This window comes from Oxyura jamaicensis, chromosome 1 (assembly GCF_011077185.1).
Source record: "Oxyura jamaicensis isolate SHBP4307 breed ruddy duck chromosome 1, BPBGC_Ojam_1.0, whole genome shotgun sequence".
NCBI lineage: Eukaryota > Metazoa > Chordata > Aves > Anseriformes > Anatidae > Oxyura > Oxyura jamaicensis.
The window spans coordinates 144,793,945-144,806,227 of NC_048893.1; the positions used below are offsets into that span (position 1 = coordinate 144,793,945).

At 41.5% G+C, this 12,283-nt stretch overlaps 1 protein-coding gene across 1 annotated transcript in view; it reads left to right on the forward strand.

Moving 5' to 3' along the window:
* The first annotated feature begins 6,101 nt into the window (after positions 1-6,101).
* FAM155A (family with sequence similarity 155 member A) overlaps positions 6,102-12,283 on the forward strand; it is a 515,407-nt gene continuing 509,225 nt past the window's right edge. Inside the window, exon 1 of the mRNA XM_035318370.1 lies at positions 6,102-7,679. Within this exon, the coding sequence (XP_035174261.1) occupies positions 6,885-7,679 (795 nt within the window). The 5' untranslated portion in view covers positions 6,102-6,884. The remainder of the gene's footprint in view (positions 7,680-12,283) is intronic.

Genomic DNA, 12,283 nt, shown 5'->3' on the forward strand with positions numbered 1-12,283 from the left:
AATTAGGCAACAATTTAAAGTTAATCAGGAGGATTTCTTCCATAGTACAAGATTTCCATAGATAGAAGATTTCCATAGATTTCTTCCATTTCTTTCTCATGGAAAGAGATGGCAGAGAACGATATGCCACGCAAGTATACTTGTTTTAGACATGGTTTAAGGTGAAATAATTTGTGCTTTTGGGGTATCTGTGTCTTTTTATTAGCAAGGTGCTGAAAGGAAAAGCTTTGACCAGTCTAGATAACTAAAGCCAGGTTAGATGAAAGGTTCCTGAAAATGGTTTACATATTTGAGTATATATTCCACAATGAGAATTATTCAAACTATGGTCAAGGTCCATAACAGTATTATGCATATTTACATATGTTTTAGAAGTAGAAGTATTTCTATCGGTCAAAAGAAATATAGCAACTTCAGGGCAGAATCTGATAGACCTCTCTCCTGCATGCCCATGCAATAATATGCATCTTAAACTCACACTGCAGACATGACAACTCAAAATGGAAAGCTATTCCCAAACTTTCATATGATTAGTCTGAAAAGAGTTTTTTTGGGGGGGGATGGCATATTTTCCTGGACAGTGGAATAAAATGTGGGATAATAAGGAAGGAGAAGTCTATTTAGTAACACACATTCTTTCTAAATTAATCTTTCTCCCTTTTCCACATTCTTCATGCCACAGACATAGATGGAAACAGGGCTAGAAACATCGCTATATCAGTACATCACAATGAAAACCTGCCTGGTTTTCTAATTTAGGCATTGTAACTTAAGTTGATCAAAAATGATCAAAAATATTCTATAATAGTATGCTTCAATCAGATTATGTATTAAAGAGTAAAAAAAAACCTTTTATTTATTTATTTATTTATTTATTTATTTTTAAAAAGAGTGATGGTGAGAGAGTGAAAATAAGGCTATTAGGCTGATCAACCAAAACTTAAGACTTTCTATCTAGTGCTCACATTTCTTATTTTATTTAAGGAAAAGGTTACAAAAGAGTATTTCTGAGTAAAACAAAACAAAACAAAACAAAACAAACAAACAAAAAACCACAGATATTATCTCCTTGATATGATGCTCATTTTAACACAAGGAATATCTGGGCTATCTATATGGTGACCAAGCTGAAAAGAGAAAAAAATATCTTTAGTGTCTGTAAAGACATAATCAGGCTATAACATTTGTTAGAAGACAGCAAATTTATAAAATTAATAAAAGAAGGAAAGAATGTAAGAATATTTTAAAAGCTGTAATCTACCTTTTGGGGGTTCTCTCAATCCTTTTTCTTCCATCCCCATAAAGGGGGATCTTTATTCTTCTGTCTATTTCCTTTCTGAAAGCCTGATTTAAAAATGTATTGCAATCTTTCCTCTGATCTCAGCATGCTTTGGATCAGCCCTTACTCTAATAGGCATAGACTAATTTGAGCGAGACATTTATATTATCTTCTTCCTGCTGCAGTCATGTGCAAAAGTTATACTTCACTTTTTTGATGGCTTCAGTTAATGAAGAATAGCCTCTGCTCATTTCAGCTCATGCCCAAACATACCAGCTGGATGTCATAGTATGACTGATCTCTTAGTCTAAAGATGTCATAATAAAGATGACCTACAATTTTTGGAGTGAAAATACTGGACTTCTAGATTCCATATTATCTGTTCACTGTTCCATGGCTGAAAAAGTCAACAAACAAAAACATGTTCTCATTCTCTAGCAAGAAGTCTCATAGGATACAAAGCAAACATCTGCAAGATAATTCAATCAACTTAACAACATTAACATCATCCAAATTTGTACTGTGTAGCCTTTTAAACTCCAGTCTGACATACTTTTACTGTCTGATATTTAATTCTTTAATTCTGTGAGAAAAGTTTAAAAAATTCAAGCCAAGAGACAAAACTAAACGTGGAAAGCAGAAATAAAGGGAAGTGCAAGAATTAGAGCTGCATGAACAGGAATTAGTAGTTTCGGTGTCTACTAACATTAATATAAATTTCCCACTACTTTGGACAATCAGGCCCCAATGACTGGAGCTTTCTCACAATAATTCAGATTTCCAAAAAATACTGAATGGGAAAGTAAAACTTCATGAACATGATGAAGAATAAAATAAATTCATCAATGTTGCTTGCATCTTACAACTAGCATGGATATTGTTCTTATTAGTAAGTAGATGCAGATAATTAAATCTACAACTCTCTTCACACACAATGGATAAAATAACAACTACTCGTGATGGTAGAAGTCAAAATAAAACAAAAATGATACAACTTTGAGAATGTTGAAACACATGGTTGGCCTCTTATTTTGCCAAAAAAAAAAAAAAGAAAAAAAAAGAAAAAGAAAAAGTAAGAGGAACTGGGAAAGAGACTGATAATTTCTGCTTGATATCAAAAGTGCTTGATGACACTCTAATGCAAGGGTTTAACTGAGTTTGTATTGATAATTGCTGCAACAGTTGCTCCTGCCAGTAGAACTAATCAACTCAAAACTAAAACAAAATCTACTATTTTAAAAATGGCTTTCTGCAAGATTTTGCACAAGGAAGCGTTTGGCAATTAGAAAACACATTTTTCCTACATAAACAATACAATCACAATACATTACAAAAGCAAGACACTGCTTTAAAGCTTGTTACAAAGCATTTGAAAGACTGATTTACACTTCGCCAGCCCTCACAACTTTGTATGAAAAAAAAATCAAAGAAAATCAAGAGACTAATGCAGAAAATTGTGGATTACTATACATGTGAGGTTAGGCAAAATGTTAAGAACATTTAATTTGAAATATTAGAGCCTTCTATTCTGTTGAGTTTTTATTAGCCATTAACATATTTTGTCAAGAATTATTTATGATTGTTAAGCTAAAATACTTTCATGAAGAAAACACGTGACATTTAGGTTAAGCAATTGCTTCAAGTTCCTTAAATATCATGCATGATCATTCTGTCAGGCTTTGTCCTCAGTGGTCAATCAATTATCTATTATCTTACATGTTATGTGCCAAAGAACTAAAGAACACTAGTTCTGATGTATAAACTGAAGCATGGTATGACAGCACTAAGTGGCACTATTTTAGCGAGACAGGTCTGTGGAACACCTGGTGACCTGCCAGCACAGGAGATGGACTTCCATGAATTCTCTACACTTGCCAAACTTTGGAACATGAATAATAAACATTCCCAATAAAAAACTGTCATTTCCAAGTGATGCCAGTACTTTGTGCCACTAGAGTTATTCAGGATGAATGATGAACACAGGGACACCCTATTTTTGAGGAAAGTTTGTCCCTTGTCTTCACATTCATGTAATGAATTAACCTAGTTTTAAAAAAAAAAAAAAAATTTTTTTTTTTTTTTTTTTTTTTTTTTTTTTAGGGAAGATTTCTAATATAACAATGTTAAAGGAGTTTTGCAGCTACAGTATATACTTCAGATTCTTTCCCCTTCCACATGCAATTATCTCCTTGAATTTCAGATATTGTTTTATAGCCTTATTTTGTTCCCTTGAGCTCCAAGACCTAACACTAAGGGGCACCAGAGAACTGAACTGCATCTGTTCAAATCCATCAGGAACCAGCTGCTGCAACTAACACCGTAAGTTACTCACTGAGCTAGGTGGAGAGGGAATGGGGCTTTGGGGGAAACATAACAGACGAAACAACAGTTCTGCATGACACATCCTCTGTTACAGAAAACTGCAACTGGAAGAGCAAGGATGCACACATTTACAGAATACTGAATGTCTCCTCATTATGGTTTATCGCTAGGTGCCGAAAAAGAACTCTCACTCTATTTTTCCACACAAAAGTTGGGAAATGTGTGAAAATATTGTCTGTCATGAAAATGGATTTTTCAGAGAAGCCCAATTTATCTTAAAAATCCTAGCAGACTGACTGTGAGTTTATTTAGTTTAATCCTAGTCCAGTGTAAACAGGAATTAATTCATGAATTGAAGCGTAAACTTCAATTCAGTGTAAACAGGAATGAATTATGAATTCATTCTTATATTAAGTTTTGTATGAAGTCTCGATATCAGCATTTTCTATTACCAGTTCTAAAAATTCCACCATGAAGATAAAGAACATTTCTAATTTCCCTGTGGATGGCAAAAATGACTATTACTTTCTCATTCTCCCTACAGGACTACAGGAAAACAATATCCAGAATAAATATATAAATAAGTAAAACCTTTTTGCCAGGTGAGGACTCCAAAACTGACTTCCTTCACCCTGTTTGAATGCTAAATAGATAATAATTATCCCAGTGCCACATATCTTAATACAGCACATTCTGAAAATCTCAGATTTCCTGATATCAAAACCTGTTGCTTTTTTGTTGTTTGTTTGTTTGTTTTTGGCCTGTTTACCTGTTTTAGTCCCACCCTTCCATTGCAAAATGCATACACAAACAAAGAATTAAGATACGATTAAATAAATGACACTACATGTTAGGGAAGTTATATTGTTATGATTAAAAGCTCAGTCACGGTCATCTCCCAGAACGGAAAGCATTGCAAAAATGCAGATACACTACAGGGCCCAGTATGTCGAATCATTGGAATCAAAGCTCCAAGACCAAAATTAATAATGTAGCATTAGCAGATGGTGTGGGCTGATTGACTGATAATTGCAAACAGCATTCTGATTGAGTACTGTAGAATTTTTTCTTATAATATTAGCACTTATTTCTGCATCTTTAAATAGCCTATCAAAATAAAATCCATAGATGACTTCTTCTCAGTGTAGAATTTGACTCACAGATCTTTTAAGGCCAGATGAGACCATTATGATAATGTGCCTTGACCTCCAGCATAACACAGGGCATAGAACCTCTCAGCTATTCCTCCCTTGGGTTTGCCTTTTCTGTTTGAGGTATATCATTTCCTTTTGAAAGATATCCAGCCTTGTTTTATTGCTCAAAGTGATGGAAATTCCAACACATTCCTTGGTAAACTCCCCCCTCAGTTAATGACAGCTGCAGTCAGAAAAGGTACAAGCTTTTTCCTCCTCTGATATAGTTTAGTTTCAGATTTAATCCCACAGAATTAGAGAACCCTCAACTATCAGAAATGATATCAGTTTGTAGACCATGACCATGTTTGTTAAGGAATAAAGCTTTCTTTAACTAAATAATGGGGTAAAGCATGCACCTTCTTCATTAAGGGCCATTACTAGTTCTAAATGGTCCTTCCTCCCAGGATGGAGAAAACTTCTGCAATAAGATTAGGCATGGTTTCTAAACCTTTCTCCAATCCAACGGAGAAATAAAAATATACACCTTGGTTGTGTTATGACTGGAAGCATACCTGATGTCTTGAGAATAAGACCTTGTAACTAACTCCAAGCTGGTAGAGGTCTTCATCTGATAATTTTCAGCTTCTAGCTGGCAGTTTCTTTTGTCTTGTGAAGGATCCAAGTACATCTGTTGCTATTACATTAAGATGCATCAGCAATCAAGATGAAGGCAATTTAGGAGTGACCAAACAGTACATTTATTTAAGCAAGAGATCCTGTTGGTATGGTACAGAAGGTAGTGGGTCTGACTGGAGATTATAAGTGATCTGGCTTTCATCAGCCTAGTAGGATAGCTAACTCTGCTGTCTCTATCTCTCTCTCCAGGCAGTGACATCTAAAAGGCAAAACACAAAGACTGGCAGCATTTACCCAGCTGAAGAGCACTGGACCAGGGTTTTGCACAACTTCTTTAGGGAGAACAGCTTGGGGCTTATGGGCAATTTGCTTTCCAGCTCACTGACTGAAAGGCAGGCAACTGTTTTCAGGCATTTTACTGTGGGGCCAAAACCTGCTGGGATACAGGACCTGTAGTTTCAGATGCCATTTGAGATTTGCTGTGACAAGGATAGACACGGCAACAGAGCTCTCTGGCCGCCACCCTCTGCGGACACAGTGTTTTGGGGCCGCAAAGGGAAGGAGACCCTGAAGGAGAGAGGGCTGGAGAGTGGTTCTTCGGTGAGGGAAAGCAGGGAGACAAGTGGAAAGAGTTGCACCGAGGAGGCCCTTTGGAGGGGCCATGTGGTCCCCAGTGCCTCTCCCACCTCCTACTCCTCCTTCTCCTCAAGCAGGAGGAGGCAGAGTTGCTGCTGCTGCCAATGCGCCAGGATAGAGAGATCTCGGCGCGGGAGGAGATGACGCAAAAGGCAGAGCTCCCCCCAAAAAAGTGTTTCTCCAGGACGAAGATGGCGGCAACTTAGCCCAGGGGCCCAAGATGCCTGTGGCCATCGGGGGCCCCCAGCCAGGCAGTTCCGCCCCGTGCGCCCGGGGACACCGCGCCCGGCGGCAACAGCGGCGGCAGCCGCAGCCCATTGTCACCAGCAGCGGCGGCGGCCCCGGCAGCCTCCTCCTCCTCTTCCTCTTCCTCCTCCTCCTCTTCAGCATCCTCAGCAGCGCTCCGGGAGCCCTGCAGCAGCGTCTCTCCAGTTAGAGCGGAGGGGGGAGAGGAGAAAGAGGAGACGGAGACAGCGGTGCAGGCATCTGTGCCGCGGCTCGGGGCTGAGGACGAAGAGCAGCGGCGGCGGCAGTGAGGAAGAGGAGGCGAGCAGCCCTCCTAGAGCCGTCCGTCGGCAGCGGGGGACGCGGAATGCAGCTGTCCAGGGGCAGCGGGCTGTTCTCAGGAGGGAGATGGGGAGCTGCGATCTGACCATGCCCGGGTGAGAGGGGGAAAGGACCAGCCGCGCAGCCCCGCCACCGCCAACTATCACCACTACCACCACCATCTCCTCTCCCTCCTCCTCTCTCTGCGTTATTGCTCTTATCTTCTCCACGGTACTCCGCGTTGGATGGACTGGGACTGCTTCGTGTGCTGAGACCAAGGCAGAGCCGCCGGCGACAGCCAACGATATCTCAGAGGAAGGGGTACTTGGATGTGCAGTCGGCAGTACGATGACGGCTTAAAAATCTGCTTCGCACCCCGGGAGAACGAGAAACCCTTCACGGATTCAGAGAGGGCTCAGAAATGGCGACTGTCCCTGGCATCGCTCTTGTTTTTCACGGTCCTGCTCTCTGATCACTTGTGGTTCTGCGCCGAGGCCAAATTCACGGGGACCGGAGAGAAGGAGCAGCCGCCGCCCGACAAGCCGGAGCCCGCCGAGCCGGAGCTTCTGGCGGCCATGGGGGAGCCGGCGCCCCCTGCGCCCCGGCTCCTCACCCCCCCCTCGCCCTCCCTCCCGCCCTCCCCCAGCGGCGGCGGCGGCGGCAGCGGCCACGCCAACGGCACCGAGCACCGGCACGGCAAGGCTGCTTTCCTGGGGAACTCCACCGCCGGCCCCCTCGAGACTTGCCCCCCCCCGAGCTCCTCGTCCGGGCAGTGCTTCAGCGTGGGGGACGCGGAGGCCGTTTGCAGGCGGCGGGGGGGGCCGGGGCGGCCGCGGGGCGCGGGGCAGAGCCCGGCGCCCGGCTGGGACCTGACGGATTTTTACCTTTCCTTTTGTAATTCCTACACACTTTGGGAGTTGTTCGCCGGGTTGTCCAATCCGGACACTTTGAACTGCAGTCTGGATGTGGTGCTGAGGGGGGGCGGCTCCTGCAGCCAGTGCGTCCAGGCTTACCAGCGCTACGACCAGCACGCTCAGGAGAAATACGAAGAGTTTGAGATTATGCTCCAGAAATATTTACAGTCGGATGAGTACTCGGTGAAATCGTGTCCTGAGGATTGTAAGGTAGGAGACCCTGCTGTGTTTCCTGTCCCTGGCCAGCGGGCTTGGCGTGCCATCCGCGCCTGTTGTGCCTGCCGCACTCCGTGTTTTGGCTGCTCCGGGCTGCGCGCCTGGCGCCGGGCTGCGGGTGCTGCGCGCATCGGCGGGGAGACCCCGGGCGAGCGCTGCCGGGAGGGAGGCAGGCGGAGGGAGAAGGTTAGCACAAAAAAAAAAAAAAAAAAAAAAAAAAAGTAAAAAAAGTGAGCCTTGGCCCTCTGGGAGTGCAGAGCTGGATTTCCCCCTCCTCATGAATATGCGATTGGCTCCGGCTCGGCTGCCGGCTTCCAGCGGGCTGGGATGCGGCTTGATGGCGGGCAGCGACGGGGGCTGCATGCCAATGAGCGGGGCCGGGACGGCTCTGACCTGCCCGCGGGCCCCGGGGCCGGGGCCGGGGCCGAATGGGACCGGGGCCAGGCTGGCGAGGGGCGGGGAGGGGTCGGGGGTCGGCCGGGGGGGGGGGGGGGGGGAGGGGGGGAGGGAGCTCTGCGGTTGTGCCCGGAGGAGGGGGCGCGGGCCGGCGGCTGCGGAAGCGGGATCCCGGCTCCGGTTGTTCGGACAAAATGTGTGGAGCTGGAGGACGAGGGTGGATGGAAGCGGGCAGTGCGGTGGATCTTGGCTGGGAAGTGGTGGTGATGGCGTTTCGCTGGGTCTTGGCTGTTGTCTTTGGTGCCACCGGTGACTGTTCGGAGAGATCCAAAGAGGTTTTGGTTTTCCTTTGCTAGACGGCAGGGTCCCACTTTGGCTCTTTGTAGTTGTTGTCTTCTCTCTACTTTTGCACAAGATTAGTTGGCCTAGCTCTCAAGACAGGAAAGGTCAGAAAAGACAGCACTTTTTGGCACCTAAAATAACTAATTGCATACGTCTTTGCGTATTTACCAAGGGCCAGGCCAGGTGAATGGTTTCTGCCCTGAACTGGATTAACGTGACTACTGTAGCACTGCATTAACCAATCTGAACCAAATCCGGCTTTAGCAGTGGAACATAACAGTGCATACAAATTACCACACTGAACAGAAGGCCTAGCAGTATGTCAGTGCTTTGTAACTTCAGCAGGGCCTTCTGAAATAATTCAATGGGAACAACACATCCGTAAATCATACCATTCCCCAGTAAGTTACTGTATTTTACACATATCTTTGCCCCTTATCTCTCCAAGAAGCTGAAATATCCTGTTATCTCATTGGATAAAGTGGGGAAGTGTTTTTTTTTTTTTTTTTTTTTTTTTTCCTCCTAGTTAAACCTGACAAAAGTGGTTCACCAGTAATTTTGACACCGCTGTTTCTAGGGTATAAGCAGTGCACGCTCACACTCATCACAAGGATTTTATGCACTCAGTTACAGATAATGTAAATATTTCATATTTCCAGAGTGAGTGAATCACATAAGTAAAAAGCATAAATTGGATAAATAAAAAGCATGTCAAATATAAATAGCTGTCTACTGCTGTGAGGGCATCTTTGCCATTTTGGTAACTCCTTAACCTAGAAATTGACCTACTGGTCTGTGCTGCCAAATGATCAACATCTACGGGCTTAAATCGATTTTTTTTTTTTTTTTTTTTTTTTTTTTTTTTTGGTATTGCTTCAGTTTGACTGAACTTTACCATAAAGTGTGCATTTGGTCACAGTATATGAAGATGCAAAAGGAGTTGAAAATACACACAATAGCAAATGTACATTATTCTGTTAATTCCCCTTCAGGGACTGAAAAGGAGAATTAATTTTCTAATGATGGGGAAGAAGTTACTGAAATTAAAATGGTTGCATGAACTATATAAACAAACTAAGCTAATGCAACGCCAATGCCAGTTCTTCAGTTCTGAATGGCAGACCGGTCAAGGGACATTACTGCAAGTTGTTTTGAGAATTTGGCCAACAAGTCTGTGTTTAAAATAAGATATTTTCCAGCAGGAAAAAAAATTAAATGTATGTTTATATGTATATGTGAGTTTACGAAAAGCACGTGTTTGCAACTCAGTGGTTTGTGCTCTCGTGGGAGAAGGTGCTGGGCAGCGCAGGCAGGGGCGCTGGGCGCGGCGGGGGGCGCGCTCGGTGCGCGGTGCTGCGCGGTGCTGTCTGAACCTCCCAGGGAGGCTGCTGTCCGAGGTGCTGCACGGGCAGCGAGTCTTGTCGGAGCCCAGCACGCTGCGGAGGAGCCGGTCTCTGTTCCACGTGCTCCCTGGCTTTTGGCTCTCCTGGGTCCCAAGGAGACTTTTGGTTCGCTCTGGTCGGTGGCGAAGCTGAGCGTCTGACAGGTCGAGCGGTGTGATAGCCACGGGTATTATTGATGTGCTCATGCGTGATCTAATCTGAAGGGTGTGCAGGTGAAACCAGAAACTTGTGCTGTGTAGCTTGTGTGCAATAGAATGGGAATTGCAATGCTTTGCTGGACTTTTTGGTGCTTTATACCTATTACACTTACTACCCTCCATGAGGAAATAGCTTCTTTTTGTGTACCTAAATACTGATTTTTTGAGCATTGGACATCTAGATACTTTCTAGTTTAAGAATTAGCATTTAACGTATGGCTAGAAAATAGCTTAACATATAACTACGTGTTTTAGGTACACACCATTTGATTGGTTTATATGGTGAGCTGCTTTTTATTTTCTATTAAATAAAATTCAAAAAATATTGTCTTTACTCCATTATCATGTATGTAAGCACTGGCTTAGTACAATAAAAGGCTTGCTAAATAATATATTTATATTTAAGGGATCGTTAGTATTCTGGGAGGGATGCTTCATTCACAGAAGAACAGAGCTTTTCATCCAGTTGACTAGTTATAGCTGATGACAAAATCAATAACATTTACACTGGATATCAGTCAACCTGAAACTTGTAATTGGGTATTACTTCCCCCTTCCCCATCTCCCCCCACCTTCAACACCATCAGTTCTCAAAGTAGAGTCCAGGAAGTTACGCCATTAAAGAAAGTGCTCTTGCTTATAGAAAACAGTGCATATGAAAATACTTTTGATGTATTGTGCCTAAAGCTTCAAGTCTATATTTTCATTCATTTGCCTGAAACCAGAAGAAAAACTTCACTTTTAAAATAATCTGTGTTCCACTACATCTTCTAGTCTCTGAAGAGTATTTTAAATAAAGCATTTTGATTGCAGATATTTATTTGCAGTCAGGAGATATTTGGGTTATCAGTTCATATTTGGCTATTTTGTATGGTGAGTTTTGTTTTTTGTTTTAATATATAGGTATACTTACTCATTTAAAATGCCTTTCTATAACCAAGATCTTGCTATTAAATTCCTTATTGAGGTGCATTGGATTTTTTGAAAATTTTACAGAAAATGCTGAGAATTTTAAATTTTTGAATATTTTGAAAATCAGTGTTTTTAATAGTATCAATGAACACCCACACGAATTTTATATTGTTAGGATGTCAGTAGATTTTGTATGTTGTTTACAAGTTCTGGATATCAGTGTTGTCTCACAGTAAATCCATCCACTTATTCTGTACAAATATTACTGAAGTCTGATGTCTTTATGTATTTTTTCTTGTCTTGATAATCACACATCAATAATGACAAAACAATAAATATAAGTAAGATAGATATGTGAAAGTATTACATATCCAACCAGGTGACATAAATAACTTTCTTCAGCTTCTATTGAATCACTAACATAATGAATTAATGGAGAATCTGAATCTACATATCTGTTTTCCTGCTTTAAATTTAATTATTTATTTTTAAGATTATAAAATGTTGCTTTTGCACATTTAAAAGCAATGGTTATGTTTACAGAAATCATTCTTGGCAATAAGTATTACCTTAATACAGGTTTCCAGAATATCATTTTTATATTCAAATAATTAATAAAGAACTGTATTGACCTGATGTTGGAAGACAGGGTTCCTCATAATGACTTGTCAGCTATCTATCAGGGGAAGTGATCAAGTTCTTATTCTTAAAACAGTAGGCAATCACTGTCTGGAATAAAAGAAAATTCTGGTTACTTCTGATTAACAAGTGGGTCAAATAACTAAGTAGGACATATAAATGTACAGAGCTTCACTTATTTATTTATTTATTTATTTAGAAATAGAACTTATGTCTTCGTGCACAGTATCTGAAGCCAAGGCTTTATTTTCAGAAATGTTTATTTATATTGATAGTATTTGAACAAAATATCAGTTATAATTTTCTGACACAGCTTTATTTAATTCAGTGACATTTGAATGTGTTTAAAATGTGGTCTACCTTAGTGCCAATTAAAATACTGCAAGATTTAATTCATGTAAGAACATTGTAGTTGAAATAACATAAAATAACCTTGTTATCCTACTAGAATACCAAAAGAGAAAAGTAAAATATATACTAACTTTTTTTTTATATCAGCATTTCTAAAAAGTAAACATTTTTTTCATGTCCTAAGTGCTCACCATGTATGCACAGCATTTTTTTTTTTTTTTTAATTTTACTTATTTTATTTTTTCCCTGCAGGAATTAAATATCATTTAATAACTTCTAATTTGAGGTCTTGATATTGGTATCAGTAATATGATAGAAAATAGCTGAGTTTAACTACTACTTAGTTGAAAAGCACACA